The 21707-nt window shown below is 41.5% G+C and overlaps 1 protein-coding gene across 2 annotated transcripts in view; it reads right to left on the minus strand.

Moving 5' to 3' along the window:
• The window catches only part of LOC121191823 (calcium-binding mitochondrial carrier protein Aralar2), a 51277-nt gene that overhangs the window by 16594 nt on the left and 12976 nt on the right, over positions 1-21707 (minus strand). Inside the window, exons 5-12 of one of the 2 annotated variants that reach the window (XM_041053260.1) lie at positions 21149-21264; positions 18091-18230; positions 12985-13131; positions 10780-10918; positions 6525-6618; positions 5135-5219; positions 2313-2397; positions 433-591 (exon numbers count right to left, since the gene is read on the minus strand). In XM_041053260.1, coding sequence (XP_040909194.1) covers positions 433-591; positions 2313-2397; positions 5135-5219; positions 6525-6618; positions 10780-10918; positions 12985-13131; positions 18091-18230; positions 21149-21264 — 965 coding nt within the window. The remainder of the gene's footprint in view (positions 1-432; positions 592-2312; positions 2398-5134; positions 5220-6524; positions 6619-10779; positions 10919-12984; positions 13132-18090; positions 18231-21148; positions 21265-21707) is intronic. The other variant, XM_041053261.1, reaches the window with a different exon arrangement.

Below are 21707 nucleotides of genomic sequence, written 5' to 3' on the forward strand. Positions count from 1 at the left end.
AGGAGACAGGTCAACAGAGAGGTGAACTCACACCGCCCTCCTGTCCACCCTACACTTTTCTTCTCCTCTCATCTCCTCTCGTTTCCCTTCTCTTTTATTGTCCCTACTACTACTCGCCTCTTCTTTCTTCTCCCTCATCTCTGCTCTTTTTTTTTCCAAAATCTGTTTTGTGGATTTGACTGCCTCTGAGTGGCTTTCCTGAAAGCTGTGTGTAAATACTGATTTGGGGATGGCCAATTTATTTTGATCACAATCATTTTTTTTAAGTGTCGACAGTGAATGCATCACAAAAATTCTAGCAAGTATAAGCAACAGCAGCTTATAAGTAAAAGTAAAACAATATAAATGCATCTAAGACGGTATCAGCTGTACAGTTTACAACCAGACTGCAGGTCAAAGTAGAGGTTTTAAACTGCATTCATGCACACTGACCTCGGTAAAGTCCAAAGAAGCCCTCGTAGCGCACCACCTTCTTGAAGCAGTCGAAGCTGTTCTTGTACATGAGCTCTCCCACCAGGGAGCCGCTGCTCCTCTGGTTCTGCATGCGAGTCTTCACCAGATCAATGGGGTACACTGCTGTGGCTCCCACAGCTAGAGAGAACAAAACAAAACTCACTTAGACACTGATGTGTGAACACATTATGGGGGTATTGTCTGTTTATTTCAAGACACATTTTCCACTTAAGTGGTTTACTGTTATGACCATACCACCACTGCCTTCCACTTGCCTTAACCATCATCCATAGGCTACCCTTGTGCTTACATCTCTGAGTTTTACAATTAGATTCAACAGTAATAGAAGATTTTGAAACACTGGGAGTAAGACGAGTGAAGAGCAGATAGGGTCATATGGTTTTTGATGATAATGACTTTAAGCTACTTTTTCACACAAACTTGGGTAAAGTGCAGATATAGATGTAGATTAAATGGTTGGTTCCCCAGTTAAAAAAAATAAAATAAATAAATACTGTTGTTTTCATATAGATCTCAGTAGTTACTGAGTAGAAAAAACTGTGAATAATTCAGGGTAACAAAGACATTAGACCTACTTGTATGAATGCACTTATTCTTAAGTGTCATGTGCAAGTGATTCAAGAGAATTTGTTGCAAATGCCTTGTACGTTTTTTTTCTTTGGCGCAAACAAAATTCAATTCAACTAATCCAGGCCATCGTAAACCTCATGTACAGTTAATCTGCCATGGGAGGAAAACACTTGACTGACAGGAGAATTATAACGCCTTAACATAAATGATTTTGGAGGGTAAACATGATGCTGAAATTGAGCGGAACTCGTAGCCTTGTGAAGCAATTTGGGGGAGTTGATTGTGCTAATGATAAAATCTCACAAACATGCACACACGCTCATGAACAGGTGGCATTCATTAAGTTGAAACTGCAACTTACAGCAAGTTTGTGCCATTAGAAGAGTTTAGTGAATGTAAACTGGACCACTCAGAAAAACGGAAGATAATTTCAGGATAAGAATGTGAAAATGTTTTGAGCAATGCAAACAAAATTCCCTTCACCTTCATTATATTGGGGTGAAAAACTAAAACTACAGGCATTGCTAGACACCGTTCGAGATACTTGTTTCTATAATGTGGGTGAACTGACCCTTTAACAGGAAGGCGAGGTATAGAAGGAGGAGGAAGGGGAAGTCAGTGGAGGCAATGTTAAGACGTCAAAGTGTTTTGAGTTCCAGTGTCCTCGGCCCGTGAGACGGACACAAACAAAAAGAACCGACCCAAGGCGACAGACTTAATTAGAGAGAGACCAAGAGAGAAGAAAGGATGACAGACCCGTACCTCCTTATTAAGCTGTCTCCCTTGGGATAGAAGGAGGAGGAGAAGGGAGGAATGAAGGAAGGGAGGAGGAGAAGAAAAACAGTGGGGAGTCTGGAGCCACACACAAGGCCTAGGCACCACCCTTCACCCCCACCTTCATCCTGACTCTTGTGATCACTCACACAGGTACAAAAGAATCCACACAAGAGGGTTTTCCCATGGCACGCAGAGAGGCAAGAGACAGGACAGAGCGAGACAGAGGGATGGTAGAGAGAGGGCAAAGAGGCAGAGGGAGAGAGATTGAGTGAGAACAAGAAGGACAGGGAGCACTTCTCTTCAAGCAGGGGAGCGACCGTTGCTCTTGTAAGCAAGGGAAAGGGCAATAGAGGGGCCATTGTCCTCTCTCTCTCACCCTTTTCTTATGAGGACAGCAGAGGGCAGGGGGGCGGGGGGCAGGTAAGCAGGCAAGCTGGTGGGTGGGTGGTGGGTTGAAGGTATGCAGGGAGCCATTGGGGTGTGACTCTTACCCCCTGCCACTGAGCCAAGGGTGAACCTGTAGACCGACTCTGCCACCTGGGTGAGGATGGGGCGGGAACCGTCACTGCCCAACTGCTGCTCACAGTGGAACACAACAAATTAAAACAGTTAGAGAGAACAGATAAGGAGAGGTACATGCAAGTATGCAGGCCACTGTTTCTCTGTAACATTACACATATACTTCTCATGAAAGCGTTGGATGCCACACATCTAATTCCACCACCGTGCAAGCTAAATTACATGCTATTAAATCAATCATTTATCACACCTGCTGCATAGTGTTTGACAGCAAGTCCCAATTTCACAATGGACATTGGTTAGTATAATATAAATAGTATAATGGTCAATTAATAAAACTATGGTGGCAAGAAATAAGAGTGGGAAGCTACTTGAATGTGAGAGCAAATAAATGTTGATGACTGCACAAGTCATACAATACAGAAATGTCTTAGTCAAGACTTTCACTATTTGAATATCCTGTAAATATTAAGATAAAATCCAGGCTGCAGGTAGTAATTATTTTCTTTAATGATGATTGTGTTAATTATTTTTGAGTATTTTTGAGATTAATTGTTTAGACCATGAAATGTCAGAAAATGATTTGATGTCTTCACAGTACTTCTCAAAACACAGTGCTACAGACACAGAAAAGCAGCAAATCTTCTCATTTAAGAATCTGTGACCAGACACGTTTTGGCACGTTCACTTAAAGAAAACCGGTAAATAAAGAAATATCAAAATGATTTATCCATTGTTTTTGTTAAATTAATCAACAAATCACTTTAGCACTAGACAGAGCAACTACTTGAAGCAACACAAAGTCCTGCACAAGTGATCAGGTGGTGAGTTGGGGTTACAGTAGAAACACTTAAGATTAAACTTGTCTCTTTCAGACTGTTTCATAAAACACGTGAAACTATTAACTGTTAACTAATATCTACTGCTGTATCCCCTGTGTTCAGCTGGTAAAGCACTTAGATCAACTTTTTTTGTAACAGTTTTTTCTTGTCTGATTGCTGTAAATATTAAACATTTAAAAGCTTAATGTAATGTTTTTTATTATCTTTATTCAAAAGTTAACTCCTTAAACATTTCTAATATATTTAGAAATATATATATATATATATATATATATATATATATATAATAACATAAATTAGTTGTGTTTTATATATTTAACATAGAAGTAAACACCTCCCCTTTACATTTAATTTATAATTAGTTCTTTCAACAATACCAGGTTAATTTATTGCCCTTTCCCACCTGAAACTAAGAACATTTTCTAGTCTTATCTGTTGACCTTGGGTTGACATTAGTATGACAGAAATCTTTGTGTAACTGAATCTGGAATACCATTTGTCAAATAAAATTAGAGTCAAAGTGATCTGAGAGAAGAAGAGTGTTAGTAGCCAGAATGAGCCACACAGTAACATTAGCCACACTCCCTCCTCCACCTGAGGTACCTGTTGCCTTGTCTGGTCTGCCCAGCCCTGGCCTCTCGACCCTGGGGAGAGGGGGGGTGGAGTGTGGTAAGTATGTATGTGTGTGTGTGTGTGTGTGTGTGTGTGTGTCTGTGTGTGAGGGGGGATGGGGGTCTCTAGAACAGGTCCACCTGTCAGAGAGAACCCCACCACCACCCCAACCCCAACCCCCACAGTTCATCCTCAGCGGTTGCTTCCTGCCCAAACGTCCCCTCTACACAAGCTCCTCCACTTCTCCCATCCTCCTCAGCTTTGTCTGCCTGAGGACTGATGAAACTTGGCAATACTAACTGTCAGGATGTTTGAGGGAGAAAGAGGGAACAAGTTAACAGGGTATGAAAAGAGAAAAGGCGAACCGGCAAACATGTAGAGAAATAAGAGAGAGGGAGAGAGAGAGGGAGCAGTAGATCAAAAAGGAAATGGAGAGAACAAGCGAAAGATGAGGAGAGAGAGCTCCAGCTAGCTGGCGGCCAGCCCCTGAGGCCAAACCACAAGGGCCTAAAGTGGCTCATTGTGGTGGGACTGGCGTCTGTGCAGTGCTGGGCCCCTTTGCTTGCTCCCCTTTGGCCCCAGCCTGCTCCAATAAGGCCTGGCCAAGCCGTCACTGTAGCGCTGGAACCCACCAAGCAACACAACTCTGACCAAACAGCCCGAGAAAGAAAACAGTCCTCATCTGTCTGGCTCTACACGCATCCTTCTTCCTCTTCTCGGTTACAAATTGCTCCTGTTAGCTGCTCTAAAGTCTTTTCACATCTATTATTTGCAACTCGAAGCATGTTTGACTTTCATTAGGTATTGAGGATGGCTCTGTTTGTCTTTATTTCCATGGATTTGTGAACTGTGAGTGTATGCTTTTTTTAAGACATCAACCACATGTGAGGGGGGAGGTCTAGCGGTGTTTTCTCTCGAGAAAGTTCAAGTCTGTGATGGGAAGTTACTTGGACACAACTTGGTCTGAACCTTGGAATGAACTTTTGAAAATGAGCAGGGCTGATGAGTACTGGCTGACTGGCAATTTGGGGGCAATCTTTCCGCTTTATACCTGACAAAACTTGCTTGTGTTTCCTGTATTGCGTTATTTCACATCTATGTAACACCAAAAGAATGTCTCAATTAAGTAATTGCATAGTTCATGCCAAAATTCCAAATCAAACTGATGTTTTAGTTTTGGGGATTAATTACCTGTGAAGGAGATATCGCGCTCACTCTTAATTACAATCCTCAGTCATCTGCACGGTGACATCTAGCCCTAGAGAGTATATCGAAATGGAAAAGAGCTGCCAAGGTGGAAGAGGAAACCAAACACGTCAACAAGTCTTCATATTCTGTACCTGTCTCTGGACCTCTGCCAAGTTGTAGGGCAGGGCGCCTTCCTCCAGCGGAGCGATCTTCTCAATGTCCACTAAACCAACACGTCTGATGAAGAAAGAGAATGAGGAGAGAGAGGGAGGTTTCAAGTAACTTTCAACTGTTGTAAAAACTCTCAGAGGATTATAATATTTCACCCACACGTCGCCGGGTTCGTGACCTTTGCAAGCACAATCTGTCAGTGTGAAGTTACTCAAACTTTAAAGACACTTTGCCATCGCTCCGTGTGAAAATACTATGGCATTCAAAATTCTGGACCTGTGCTTGGTATGATTGAGTTAGAAAACCGATCTACAGAAACTGACAGTTCCCACTCCTTTATCCCTTCATCCAAGTATAACAAAGATATTTAACCTTTGGACAGAAAACTACTGCCTTTCTGAGTCTTTCCATTGCATCTCTATGACAGTCACAGATTTCCCAGGCTGAGGGAACAGGGAACGCCAAATCCCCCTCCCCTCACCTCTCTCCTCTGAATATTGGGGCTATTATCTCTCGCATCTCCAATCAAGGGGAGTGGAGAGGGCTATTAAAGTATCCCATTGCCCAGAAATAATAATCAGGTGGTGTCTCGGGCCGGGGTTAGAAATTATGAGTGCACTGGTCGGGCCGCGAGGCAGACGCAGAGGAAGTGGGGGAATGTGAGACATATACAGTTGTTTTGTGCCACGGATTATAGGGGCTGGAATTGCCCTTTTTAAAGATAAATGGGAGTTTGGATTGGGTTTGGACTGAAAGAGGATTCTCTGGCACTGATGTAGTCATGTCTGATTCTTTTGATCCATTGCAGAAAAGTTTGAGAAGGAAGAAAGCGCTCATCTCTCTGAGGTATGGACCCTGGGGCTAAAGGTGCACTTTGGGGGGCAAGTGTGGGATAGACTTACTCCCTGACTAGCTGAGGAAAAATAAAAAAATTAAACCACTGAAGTATGAATTCAGTCCTTAGATGCTATCCCTCCATTACCGTTATAACACAGCTACAATTTTCTGAACTTATGTATTTGTCTGTTCTCACTGAAACATACAATGAATGTCTCTTGTTGCTTGGCCATCAGATCTACATTACTGATTATTTCCTCAGGGATCATATTATCTACCCCAAGACTAGATTACACATAGAAAACCAAGCTATATCCAAAAACTGTCGCATTATAAAAATGAAGGTATTAAACCAAAACTAGCATGATTTTTGCATGAGACTTCTTTTCTATTATTTGAGGCTTTAGAGATGTTTTTTGCCAGTGTTTGTGTGTGTGTGTGTGTGTGTGTGTGTGTGTGTGTGTGTGTGTGTGTGTGTGTGTGTGTGTGTGGACGTGCCACATATAGATATATCTGTATTTATAACAGTCTTACCCACGGGGCTCTGACAGGTCAGCCAGCTGAAAGAGGATGTCAACCTCCATGGGTGTCACCTGGCCAAACCTCTGAGCTGCCACAATGAACTCCTCTGCAAAAAAAAGGTTTTTATTTAGTTCATTCTAAAATGATGAGCACCACACCATTAGACAAAAACAAACATGTACAGATATACACATAGATTGTTCTTATATTCCTGTCTTTCCATTTGGCGCTGCCTATGTGTCTCCCCGTCAGGGCAGCAGCAAACTAACGTTGACATTGTATCAGTGGAGTTATTTTACTGCTCAGTCACATCCTCAAGCTAAGGGAGATCTACATAATTCCTTCAATGTGTTCTGGGTCCAGAATGTCCACAAGTAGAGACCCAGGGAACATCACAATCAATTGCCACCTCAAACCACCTCAGCTGACTGATTTTAATCCAAACGAGCTGTGGATAAACTACAAATTCCTTCTGAATTTCTGAGATACCAACTCAATCAGTATTGGAACGTAACTGACAGATAAATTGTGAGTCTTGTACAATGGTACAAGTCCACAAAACTGAGGATCAGAATACCTTCATTAGAAAGAAGGTCCCTAAATTCATCTCCCCAGCTCCTAACCTTGAGACAGCAACTATCTTTTAGCCCCATGGGGGTAGTCCACCTTTTTCTGACATAAAATTTGAAGGTGCTGACAATGATCCTAACAGCTTCACAGCGGACTGCAAACTGTCCAATGATGGAGGTCTTGGCCTGATGAAGCCAACAGAACTGCATCATCAGCAAACAGCAATAATGTCACCAAACTGGATACTATCAGCTCCCTGGCTGTGCCTTGTGACAGTTGCGAGCTTGGAGTAACAGCTCAGGCGCCACATTTTGTGGCAGCTTTGTCTACTGCTTCACAACGAGGTCAGTGCCTGCACTGCTCCTCCTCAGGCTGAGGTGAATGGACAGTTAGATAATGAACACTGGGTTGCACTGAACGCTGCATCATGTTCTTGTTGCTCTTTTTAGTTTGGGCTTGACATGCAGAACCTACTGCCAGCAGCTGTTTGAAATCCTGATGTTTTATGGTGGATTTTATTCTTCAGGTTCTCTCACTCACACACATTTCCCTGTGTAACATGGTTGGAACTTACTTGTGAGAAGTGTCAAAGCATGTTGAATTCATCATAAGAAAATGGAATAGAAAATATGGCCATGGAGTGTTATGGACTTCAAGAGTCCTTTGAGGCAGCCTTAGTATGCTGTAACTTGAAACCCGGTCTATTGTTGGGGGAATAAAGAACAGGTTGACTGTAGGCTGGCTTACAGTGGAGGAGTCAGCATTGTTTGACCTGCTTTATTCAAAGAGCAGCAGGCTGGGGTTGTGACAAAGTCGTCCTACACTGGAGCCATTCACCCCGACCAGGCTCAGCTTACCCCTGAGGCATGCTCTCTTTCCCCCTCTCTCTCTCTCACACACACACAAATATCCATGGGCACATGCAGGTAATGCATGTGCCCATGCCCCCCCCCCCACACACACACTCACACACTCACAGACACAGACAGAGTTCTGTCTGAGGAGATCACAGATCACAATGCTGATAACCTGTCTACCTGTAGCCTGTAGACACCATACACACATGCATGCGCACACACACCTGACTGACCTCATTACACATTTAATATTTTCTTCACTTTTTGTAATGCGATTATCAGTTCCACGATAGTATGAAACCAGTTTATTAGGTACACCAAGCTAAAACTAATGCAGTCTAATACAAGAGTCCTGCATTATGGTCATTTGGAAGGTTGCAGTTTGTGGTGCTGTTGAACTGTATTGCATTATATTGGCAGTCAGGGCACACTAAATATCAAAAACACCTCTCTGTATAACACAATACAATTCAACAGCACCACAACTATGTCCTCCAAATTGATCATACAGTTGAATCAACAACCTTCTGAAACATGAATATAACCTTCATGAGAATTGGATTAGACTGCATTACTTTTACATAGGTGTACCTTGTAAACCAGCAACTGAGTGTATAAGCCCTAAGCTCAAACTTTCGAACTGACAGAGAATGAAAAAAAGATATGAGACATGAAAAACTCAGTTTGGACATAGCTGCTGACATTTTCAGAATGACACTTAAAAACCTGGAGCATTTAAACAGACAAATATTACAGCGCTATTAGAATTAAACTCATCCTATCATCCTTTGTTAAGACAATTAGTGCTTTGTTGTTAATGAGTGCAAACTAATGGAGGTCTGTTCAGCTAATTGTATCAATAGTAGTTATTTATACAGCACTTTTGAAAACAAAAGGAAGACAATAAACATAAGGGTAAAATGTAAAAGGGACATAAAAAAACAAAAAAAAAAAAAGCAATTACATAAAAGCATTTATATAAAAAAAACCGAACTAAAACAAAGAGTCTACAGTCAGGCTTGCAGCTCTGTGAGGCTGTACAAAGCGTAGTGATGCTTTGTGAAAATGCTAACGCAATCATGATAGCATGTAGCAGTATTTGATCACAAACCAAACTATTGAACCATGGACAAAACACATATTTTGACCATACGTTGGCACAAGATGAAAAGCCATGGGATCGCCAAAGTGATTATGATTCAATCTGAGTGTCTGTACAAAATTTCAAGGCAATCCATCCAATATTTACTGAGAAATTTCAGTGTGAAACAACTGACCACCAAAGCCATTAGAATTTTTAAACAATTGCTGGTGTTGTGCCCAAGGACCTTCAGAAGTGAACTGGCTCACGCATCACTAGTTCATCTAGTGGTGAATGTACAACATTGTGTGTTAAAACACAAGCTTCATCAACACACAGATGATTTTAACTTGTTTACAAAGATGCACAGTCATGATTTGCCTTGTGGTTGTACACTGCTGGCTCAATAAAAGATGTGTACTGTACAGGTCTCAGGTGCATGTACACACACAAACAATTATGCATGTGCATGCTCACTTTTGCGTAGGTGTTAAGCACTGTAATGGCGTCCCTAAGGCAAAACAGTGGCCTTGTCGCACATAAGGAATCACTCAGGATACGCATGTGTGCATGCTTGGCTGTGTTAATGTATTTGAATACTTGTGTGTATGTGAGAAATGTTGGGGAAGAGTGTGTTACAAAATGCGCATACACTTGATACATGCGGGTGTGTGTACAGTATGTGTTTGTGGGCCCGCTAGTAGTACATGGAGCTGAGTCCCCAGGGAGGCCTTAATGACTCAGGGAGTGGAGGGTGGTGGCTGTGGAGGTCTGGCTGGCTATGGGCCACCACGGGTTGAGCCAAGCCCAGCCTTGGTGTACCCGTGGTGGGAACAGCCTGGGGAGTGCATGGGCTCTTGGTCTGGGTCGGTTATGGTCCACACCCCTGATAAGGCTTCAGATAGCATCATAAGGCCAGTGGCCCTGGGCCATGTGGAGAGAGGTCAGAATGGTTTCTTAAAGACGACTAGAGCAGGAGAGGGAGTCAGAAAGAAAAGACAGAGACATGGAGAAAGACAGAGAGAGCCAACTGGGCTCCTTGCCAAGTACTGAGGAAAGGAATGAGAGACAGCAAGTGGGGCAAGCAAGTGAGAGAGATAAGGATTTTAAGAAACTAACCATGGGAGACAGAGAGAATCCTGTTGGATCAATACATAACAAAATATCAAATTTCATCTCCCTGTAGTTTTATCTGGGTCTATCTCTAATTCAGACAATGAAGTTTAGCAAAAACATTCCTGAAGGTTCACTTGATCTACAGGATGTTACCACACACAGCAGTCTCAAAAGTAGGCACATCATTTTAACAAATTGTTGTCTGTTTTTTTGAAGAATTAAAAATCTCATTGTCAACCAAAAACATCCCAGGACAAACAAAGTCATCCACAGATCAGTGCCAGGATGTCTAATAGACAAGACAGGCAACCATCAGGGATTGTGGGTATGCAGTACGTGTGCTGGGTCGGATCCAGCATGCCCATTTAAATGCCACCGGGAAGGAGGAAAACCAAACAAAAACAAGTTTCCACCCTCCTTTCAACACACACGCACACACAGAGGTAAATACATTATCTGGAACAGACTTTCAATATTGCCTGTACACTGCATGCTCACATGTCTTCTGTGAGTGTGTGTCCTGCATGTGGTCTATCTTCTTGCACTTCCTACATGTAGAAAAAATCTGTACTTACATAGTCATAAATGTGCATCTGCTTTTTTTGGCTGCCTGTGTTGTGATCTTTTTTTCCTCCCTGAATACCTTTAGTGACTTCCACATCTCTGCGGTGGCCAGCCAGGGTGCTGTAGATCTTTCTGATCAGCTCCATGTTGTTGAGCAGGGAGTTGAAGCCGTTGAAGTAGGAGAAGCTGACCTGATGAGATGTGCTGCCACCTGCAACCTGGGCGAAGAAGAAGGGGGGTAGTTTAACAAGCAACAGGATCACCTACATACATATACACAGTCATATTCCAAGAACAATAAATGTATGGGGGATGCATTTAAATCACATAAAAAATCACATGTCAAGAGGGAACCTTGACAAACACTAGTGGTTAATCAGCAACGCTTGCTCCACAGAGAGATAAACCTGCTTCAACCGCTACTTTTTCCATCACAGGACGAATACTCCCAGGGAGTTTAATTAACTTTCTTTATGAGGTGGAGGAAGTAGTAAAAGAACAGAAAATAGAAAAAAGGTAACGGATTAAAAATAGACACTGGGCCTTCGAGGACATTCCAGACTGTCCACAAACTCTTTTATGAGAACCAGGATCCCATCGTTATCAAACCAGGCTCTCAAACACTTAGCGACGTGACTCTAACTGCCGCATGTCTAGTAATGTGTGTTTCACGTACGTTCCCTGAGTGTTGCTGCCTGTTTTGGGTTGTTAAGGCCAGAGTATCAGATGAGCCTTGGGGCTTTTTGCTGTTCTCAGCCGAAAATGTGGAGCTTCCTTTCACTAGATGGCACTGTTTGCTTTACAGACACAGGTAGGCGGTTTTCTTGCTGCTCTCTGTGTTTGTAACATGGAAGGGAAGCTCTGGCTTGGGTGAAGCTGCCCTAACAGACAGATAGTTTTGTATCTGTTCATATCTATGAGTCTATAGACAAGGATCTTCCCACGATATCCAGCACAGTCTTTCAAAGAGGGGGAGAGGAGAACAATATTTGGGGGGAAAGATTGTGGCGCTGATCATTTACCATGTTTGGTGAGTGAATTAAAGGTTACCCTTTTATGTGTTTGTGCTCTGCCATAATACCGCCTTTAATGTTTCTGCAGTGTTTATGAGATTTTTGATATATGTGTGTATGTGTGCGCGCACGAGTGTGTGTGTGTGTGTGTGAGTTTACTAACAGCACACCAAGATGTCTGGTCGGTGAGGTAAACACAGTGGAGAAAATGACAGAGTTTACAAGGTGTTTATGAAATGGGGCAAGACATGGACACAGACACAAGACACACACACACACACGCAACAAAAACACTAACACGCATAAAGAAAAGACAAGACGCAAAAAAAGACAAACATCTCAAGAGTTCAAAACAAATACGAGTACACATGCACAGCTGCTCACACACAAACACACAGGCAAAGATGATGGACTGTAAAGCTCCAGTCTCCCATCTATCTCTGTCTCTATCTTCCCATTCAGCGGGCCTGCTTGGCTTTGACACTGCCAGAGAGGTTAGACTTAATGACATGTTGGGAGGGAGACAGAGACACGGGGGAGGGAAGGAGAGAAAGAGGGGCAGTTGAAAGAGAAAGAGAGAGAGAGAGAGAGAGAGGGAGGAAAAAAATGAAGGGAGGGAAGAAGCGAGAGGATAGATGAGAGGCCACAGAAAAGGTAAAGAGGAAGATATGAGAGATAGACAGCTGGAGGGAAAGCTGTGAGAGAAAGAAGTGAACGCAGGGAAGACAAAAGGCAAGAAAGCAGAAGTGAGATGGAGGGAAACAGTCCTGCCTTTACCTCTTTACAGTGATGTTAGGTTTGTTAGGCTTACAAGCTGATTTCAGCACCAGAATCAGTAGCAAACATTGCTTTTAAAGTATATATGTAGAGTTGCACTTTATGCAACGTCATGTTTATTGTGTGAAACTCCACAATGTGCATCATCTTGCAAATTGTGTTAAATATATAGATACTATACAATATCACAACATTGCCAACAAGTGATGAATATAGATACACATTCACCTGCATCATGGCTGAGAAAATTTGCAGCCAATATGCAAAATTAAATGATTCAAGTATTATAATGTCCTAATCTAATAATTCTACGCTGCTAAATAAAGAAAATGCAATTTGTACAACATTTTCTTAACATATATTGATAAAATATCATAACTCCCAGGTGCACAACTGTGACCAAACTCACTATTTTTAACCAGTCTGTCTTTGGCTCTGTGGACGACAGTAAAACAAATAGACAAGAACACCGCAAAGTCAAACAAAAAACCCACCGCCACGAGGCATTCCTCCACGAAGGGCGTGAGCATGTGCGGCCGAATGGTGACCATGATGTCCCTGAAGTCCAAGGCTGAGATGGAGCCGCTGTGGGCTTGGTCCCGCTGGATAAAAGCCTGTCGCGCATGTTCCAGCTGCATCTCCTGTGGAAGGGAATGGAGAGAAGAAAGCAGGGGAGTCTTAGGTGTTAGATCATACAGTAAATACATATTATTGTGCACATATGTGGGTCATACACCTCTTTAAGTTGCCCTCATACATTAAAATCCACATAAACTCACACACATAAACACATGTGCATAAAAACACAGCATTTGCTTTGATGGGCCCCCCGGTGCCGTCTCCCCCTTTCAGTTACAGGGAGCCAGAGTTTGGCCAGGCTTCAACCTCGTCTCTTCTCCCAACAGCGGCTCGCCTACTGTGAGGCGTCACTTGGGCTTTTCACACTCTCCCCAAATCCCCATTAAACCCACTTGAGGGAGAAACATACAAACACACACGCACAGACGTGCACACACAGGAAAGACGGCTAATCACCCAACTGCTCACTTTGTCTCTCTTCATGCACACACGTACACACAAAGGTCCACGGGGACAACAGCAGGCTTTGGTGGGGACAGATCCCACAAGGCCTTTGAAATTAGCAGCCATTATCGGTACCTACAACCACAAGTCTACAGAGAGAAGCTGTAAACAAACCACCGCCACCGATGCTTTCTCTATCTTACAATAAGACAGCCGTTGCGGCAAAAGACAGGGTTATAAGAACAATAATAATCCACAAAGAGTCATTGTGAAATACAGCCATAAGCATGAGCACAGCGAGCTAAGGCTAGCTGATTTGGCTGTTGACTCACCTGCAGTGAATTATGGCCTTTAGGTCGAAAAAAGCAATACGGCAAAAAAAATCGTGAGGCTTTTGTATTTTTGTGCGCGAAGCATGTGACATACAGCAACACAACAACAAACGTCTAAATGACTAATTAAAGCTTATTCACTTTTAAGCACATATCAATGTGTTAACTCATTGATATTTTTAGTTCTCTTTTGTCATTTCCAACATACATGTAAAGCTGAAATGACTGAAAAATTGATCTGCAACAATTTTGATGTTCAATTAACCTCGAAATCATGTTTCAGGAAAGAGAAATTACAAAATTCATTAGTTGTTTTGGGCATTTTTCACAACTTTCTGATATTTTAAATACCAAATGATTAAATTATTAATTGAAAAATAATCAGCAGATTCATTGATAATGAAATAATAGTCAGTTTCAGCCCTACATACATGTGATGCAGTACTATAAAATATTTCATTATTTAAAAAAAGGCACCATCCAGCTTAATTTATTACACACACAATACCATAAATATCCTAAACTAAAGAAGAGACTGTACCCAACACATAGAAAGAATGACAGTATGTCAAAAAATTAGAGTAATTGAGTGTAAATGGTATTTTTAAAAAGTACTGGCTAGTAGTTGCAGTACAATAAGTTTTTTTTCAGTTCAAAATAAATGATTATCAATTTATCCAAGAAGAATGGACATTATTTTTCAAGCCACACGTACAGGACAAAAAGTACTGTAAGGGGACTGATTAAATCTTGAACATGCATGGCATTATTCAATTGATTGATTCAGATGTTATTGTTATAAATGGAACTCAAAAAAGTGGTATTACCACAACACAAAACCCTATGAGACTATGACTTATTGTTGTGTTGAATTTGAGTGATATTTCACTGACAGCATAACTGATCGAACTCTAAATTTGCAGCGCCCAAGAGAAACGACTGGGGAAGAGTGACATTTACACAAAGCTGAATGGAGACCGGAGGGGAGTAGGAATAGACATTGCAACAAAAGAGCCAGATTTGCACAAACAGCAAATGTAGCAGCCATGTGTCAGTATCACCTATGAGCACAGCAGGGACTCCGGAGAGTGTATAAGTAAGTGGAAGGCAAGGAAACGAAGAGAGATTGACACACGTAAACACTTCCAAAGTAAATAAGGTGAGATATTTTGGTGTCAGCATCCTGAGTGTCGTGACTCACTTCTCCGGTCGGTTGTGAGTAGGTCAAAACACGTTGGTGAGAAATAAACTGGGGGAGAGGAAAGGGAGGAGGGGAGCTGAATATCTAAAGTCAAAACAAAAAAAAAAAAAAGAAAGTGAAGAAGTGATTTGTTTTGCGTGCATGACTGTGTGCATGTGCAAAAACAAGGGTAAACATTTATCTGTGTGTTTGTGTCCAGCTGTAAATAAAGAAAAAAAAATTAGATCCCATTTCTTTGGACAAGTCAAAAGTCTGAAAAGCCACACACCAACCACACACATCAACAAAACAACTGTGGTCCAGGGGATGGAGCAGTTTATAGTCTCAGCCTCTTAAAACCTTAACTTGTTGCAACTGTATGAGTGTTTCAGGGACATGGTTTTTATTTGGGAGGGGAGCGAGGGAGGCAGGAGATATAAAGCTGGGGGCTTAAGACAGCCAACGAGAGACCGCTGAGGCATTTGCAGTCACTTTAATTGTCCTTGGACGAGAATAAAAACACATGACAAGCCACCTCTGTTTGTTTTCAATGGCTGAGATTCTCTTCCCCCTTCTTTTCAAAACTTAAACAACAGATATGAGTGGAGCATGATTGTTTCTCTCTTTTCCAATCCCTGCTTCTCATCAGCACGGGGCTAAAGTTATTATAAGGAGAAGCTTAAGCACAACTGCCCATTTACATGTGTGCCACTGAGCCCTCTACACAGTCATGTTAAGGGCTGCCCACTGATTCTTAGGAGAGTCAAACATATAATTGGGACTTTTAAAAGCTGAGCAATGCCAACAATTCACTTTTTTTTTTTTTTGAGTGCTTAGGAAAGAAGTGGGACATGTGGTGTCCCCTCCATGTAATTCAAGCCCTTTACTTGCCAGCATTTATAATATGGGCTAAAATCTGCCACTATGTGCCACTTCTCTGGACATCGGTAATACCACTGCCAGAGACAACACCACGCTGACAGTGCGAGCTGAGCCTTGGCCAGCATCCACGCGTGAGACGAGAAAAATGCATGTAATTGGTGAGAATCTCTGGCTTCCATCAAGACAGTAATTGGCCAGAGAGAGCCCTTGTGAGAAATATGCGGCGCAAACGTTTTCCCCGATAATCCCATCTTGTGAGCATCTGGCAGTGGCGTGGTTACAATGGCAGAAAAACACAATAAACACATGCATGTATGGCAGGAAGAGGTGGAAATAAAGGATGGGAACATTCCTGGGGGGAAAATTTGGGTGATAGGGAATTATAAAAATAACTGAAAAATATTCAGAATATGGCGTGTGGGCTGGTGCTAACAACTCCCTAAGAACTTTTATAGCTGCACAGCATCTTTTTCTTTAAGGTCGATGTTTACGAATGCATAGTCTGTTAACAAAGGTCTCATAACATCACAGCGTAGTAGTGCAATCACAAAGTATGTAGTAATTGCATGGGTTTAAATTCCGCTTCAGGAAATGTTGTTGTGCCTATCCTAATTGCCCTGTCATCAATCACTGGAGTCGCTGATAACACACTATAAGAGTGAACTGCCAATACCTGAATTTTACTTGTACCTAAGTACTATAATTGCAGTAAGTAATGCACCATCACAGTGCTATTAATGTGTCTTACTAATGTGACTTACTTTATTACAGCCCACAACAACATTAGACCTCTCAAGTTAAAATATTTATAGTATTCTTTTACAAATACCAGTAGACCAGTGAAGTGAAGTGATAAAAAATGAAATGCAGGATGATATTTACAACACTTCAAACAAATTCTCTGTTGAACATTCCTCACCCTTACCTACGCCGAGACGCATCCTATAATAACGTGAAATCCACCTTCTTCTGCCATTTATTAAGGCATGAATCAAAAGCTATGAGAAATGATCAAAAACAGAGAGCGTAAGCAGGAAATGTACATTTCATAGTTGAGCAATGAGTGCGGCTGGCTGCTAGCCTGCTGCTGTGAGGAGCTGGAAACCACTGAGTGACTGACTGGGAGAGAACTGGGCATGCTGTCAATGCAAAGTACAGCATCTACTGGCCACAACGCCACACAGTTGCACTCATGCACGCACACTCGCACACACACACACACACACACACACACACAAAGGCAAAAACAAGCACACACAATTACACAAACACTGACATAAACACAGCTGCACAAAGCGTTCATGCCGCTGCTCACACATGCGGCAGATAAGTAAGACAAACACACATGCATAAAACCACACATATTTATAGGCACACATGCTATATGTTCAAACACATGCGCACATAACAGGACACACGCACATATAACAATGTCCCAATATCCTTGCGCTGCTTCCCACTGTGTGTAAGCCATCTGGTCTAAGTTAAGTGTAATATAAAAAGCTCATTCAAATACATGGTGAGTGTGGATGCAAACTTGGCACAGCTCAGGCCCTCTCTCCCACCCCCTCTACCACCTCTCCCTGCTTAGGTCTGATTTAAGTCTAGACATCATATTGGAAAATGGCTCACACGCCACAAATACACTAGGAATATTCCAGCTATACTATTTATGGAGGTAGAACTGTGTCTCTACCTGCTTCAGAATAGGTGGAGTGGAGTAGTGCTAGGTGTACGTCAGCTAATGGAAAACAAATGAAAGAAAATGTCCAAAATACATAACCTCAGTGTTTCATTAATGACTAATCTGGTCAATATGGAGGGCTGTGTTTGAGAGGAATAGAAATAGGGAAAACCTGTGTGCGTCTGTATGCGAGCACATTCGTCTGGCCAAGCTTAGATAAGTATCTAACAATACAGCAACATGACAGGATTGTATGAACAGCCTATAAACAATATGTGAGGATAAGGCAATGTGCATAGACACATAAATTAGTTGATACAGATTTATTGGCTATTGCTGATGACCGTCAGACGGGCTGACAAAGAGGGCCAAAGATAGAAATGCACTGAGACAAAGAGGAAAAACAAAGATACAAAGAATGTGATTTCATGTCAGCAGAGTGGGGGAAAATAACAGCACGTGAGAGACAGGGAGAGCAGGTGATCAACACGAAACCTACCAGGAGAAACTGGGTGAACTCTCCGTAGTTGAGCTGCTTGTCCCTCTGCGTGCCAAAGTGCAGCCGTATGAACTCACAGTTCCAGTTGAAGGGGATGTGCTGGTGGATGGTGGTCTGGCTGAAGACCTGCTTCACATCCTCTGCAGAGGAGACAAAATAACAAACAGAGAGACAAGCTACTGCTTTAATAATGACGAAATAAAATTTTTCACAACTGCTGTTGTTGGACCGTCAGGATCTAATGTTAACAACATAATATACCGTGTTTAGTTTAAACACTAACAATGTTTTAGAAGTGTATCAAATCTTTTGTTTGTAAAATGTCAATTAGCAGAGTAACTATAGCTGTCAAGTAAATGTAGTGGGTATGAAGTACAATATTTCCCTCTGAGACTAAAGTATCTGAGTAAATGCACTTTCCACAAATGATTTCCTGTGTTAATGTATGTAGAATATAGACAATTTAAACAAAAATTAGCAAGCAGTGAGGCTAAAGTAAAACAGTTTTGTTTTAGGTTTCGCTGATTATACCCCACTTATAAGGTTAATTACTTCACATTAACTGTGTATAAGGCCTTGACAAGCATTAAAAATCCCCATTTTCTCCTTTTTGTACATTCATGTTTTCATAACAAACAATTATCAAATTCTTCTTCCTGCTTAAGTTGTTAGTTCGCTGTAATTAAGACCTAAAATCTATTGGCGCAAAGTCTTGTGAGTCAGGTCTTAACAAATTGCATGTGTTTCCTATCTTGTGGTTAACGTTAGTAATTATTTAATTTTGGGAGAAAAAAAAAAATCTGTGATTATTTCTGACAAAATGTCAGCATCAATCTCCAGAACACAATTCCACTCTGATTGAGACTTAAGTTCCTCAACTCTAAATCAGTCTGGAATGACACATGGCAGGACTTGTTTGAGCTGTGTAGGCTCTGTATTCAGAAGGAAAGCCTTTTCTTCTCACTTATGTTCCTCTGCCTGAACCCTCTAAGCCTCTACAGCCAGTGGAGTGGAGAGACACTGAACATGAGTCCTAAATTACAGCCTTACTAAAGAAACAAAAACAAACCAATAGAGTGACCTGTTTCTTATTACCAAACAAGCCGCGCTGAACGGGTGGAGAAAGGAAAGGAGGAAAGAAACAACTTTTTTATAAAGAGAGACAGGGAGGGAACGAGGGAGAGAGAAAAAGGTGATATTTACTTCAGCTCAGCCTTACCTTCAGCAAGAAGACAGCTTGTGCATTCTTTTTTTTTTTTTACACTTTAATGAGGCAATAAATATACAGCCTTTAACTCTTTAAAGGAGAGGCTGCTCCAGAGCCTGTCGTTTATATTATCAGGTTTTATAGACCTGTCAACACTCAGTCCTCTTTCAATTTTTTCTTTCTTTTTTTTTTTTTTGTCTTTCTGGCTGAGACACAATACTGCATTTCAAATGCCGTGTTGCGTTGCAATTTTTATGAACTCGACATTCCACCAAATTATGCATTTATTTTTTTAAGTGCTAAAAAATTCAGAGCACTGTGCCGCCTGTACTTAACAGAAATTACTCAGGTTATTATCAAATTAAAATGGCTTTGCAGAAAAATGAAATAAAAAGAAATCAGGGTACAGACATTTATTGCATGGGAGAACAAATGGACCTTTAATGCAACGTAAGCTGTGGCTATTAATGTTTTTAATAGGTAATAAAGAAGGGAGTTCTTTATTTGGGGCCATGGTGAAGTTCTTTAATCTAATGAACGGCAAAGAGGAAAAAGAGAGTGAGAGAAAAAGGGAGAATTCTGCAATGTATCACAATAAAGCAACTTTGACAAGTCTATAATCTCAGTCACAAGTTATTTGCTTTTGGTGAAATGGTAGCTCGATGCAAGTGGCAGACACTGCAGTCAGTGTTTGTGCATAGCATGATGTGTGTTATGTTTTTCATGCAATTTTCCACTTGTATGTGAGTCTCATAACTCACAGGCACTGGGATATTCATTAACCTTTGGTAGACGCAGAAAAACAGACCTTTTAATTGCCACCAAGACAACGTCACTCTAATTGATCCTTTTAAATATGAAAATTTACATATGTGCATATATAATCACCAGCAATGATCTTGCACCCTGTCGACAGCAACAATTAAAATGAAATTCACTTACTCTTCCCCTGTTTGCGAAGGGATGTGTGCACTGCATTTCAAATCAAGCCTAATGTGCTAACGCCTCGTACACCTACAGAAGGCTGGCATTAGACTTGTTTAAATCAATTAGGCAAATGTGAAATAAGCAACGAGTACAAATGTCTTCCCTCTTTCACCTCGGAGCTTCCAGGCATCAGAGTAATGGTGCCAATCATGTACACACACACATAGAGCTACCCACCCCCTCCTCCATCTTCATCTCCATCCTGTAGTTGCCACCGGTTCTCTCCACCTCCAAAGCTAACCTTAGCTTCTTTGCAGACAAGGTGCAGTATTTTTGTTTGTGGATGTAACCGCAACAGAACAGATGAGCGGAGGTCAGACCCCCACATAAATAAAAGAGGACTGTGTATGCAAACTTCTTTAGTGGCACATTTAAGAGGACCATTGTCAGTGCTCTGTCTGTATCGTCTAAAAAAGTCTCTGTTAAATGTCAAATGAAAAAAAAAAAAAAACAAGTGCAGTGTTGAGACCTAACTTTTATTTCATGTTTACGTAACACCATTAGAGTTACTCTGCAACCCGATTCACATTCGTTAGCTAGTATCATCTCAGGTGACCAGCGAACATGTTAAACCACTGAGTGTGAGATTAAATAACGACAAAGTAATATAATCCAGGAAAAAGTAACAACACTCCCACAGGGGTAAAGGACAAGACAATAAACACAATAATAGCAATATTTTAAAATGAGTTTCTGGAGTTTGTATTTTTCAAGAATCAGTGTATTATTCCAAGCACCTACACAGAGACACAGAGACACAAAGACACAAAGACAGAAAGACACAAAGACACAAAGCAAATCTCTGCAAACTTGACTACTGTACAGTTTTATCTAATCCTGTAAATCAGAGGCAGAGCTACTCACCAAAAGTGGTCATTCCATTGCCCGCTTTATCAAACAGCAGGAAGGCAACCATGAAGAGGGAGTCTGGGGCACACAGCACCGACTCAAACGCTACAAACTCCTGAAAGGAGATCAACCTGAGGGAAGAGAGGAGGGTAGGGAGAAAGAGGATAGGTAGGACTGTAAAAGGCTGTAAAATGCTGTTGTTTTAGTTGATTCATTACTGTGGTGTTTAAAACAAGTTATTTTAACACTACGCTAAACGAAAAACTAGTACATGCAGACAACCTATCAATCTGTGCTACGCGTAATTCAAGCTGCCTTTTATTCAGTAGTCTGTTCTTCCATATGTAATGTCATAAACTCATCGAGTGTGACAGCGAGAAAAGAAAACATTTTAAAAAGCTCAGTGTGTGTTCCCGGTCTGAGCTGGCAGCTGGTATAGAGAAGGCCAACTTTACACCAGCAAGGGGAAAAAAATGATTAAATATGAAGTTTTATATTTTAGTGTGCCATTTTAAACAAGCAGACAGGCGAGGAGGGATTCGGGAGCCAGTTAAGGAAATATAATTCAATTCAA

This window comes from Toxotes jaculatrix, chromosome 13 (genome assembly GCF_017976425.1).
Source record: "Toxotes jaculatrix isolate fToxJac2 chromosome 13, fToxJac2.pri, whole genome shotgun sequence".
Classification (NCBI taxonomy): domain Eukaryota; kingdom Metazoa; phylum Chordata; class Actinopteri; family Toxotidae; genus Toxotes; species Toxotes jaculatrix.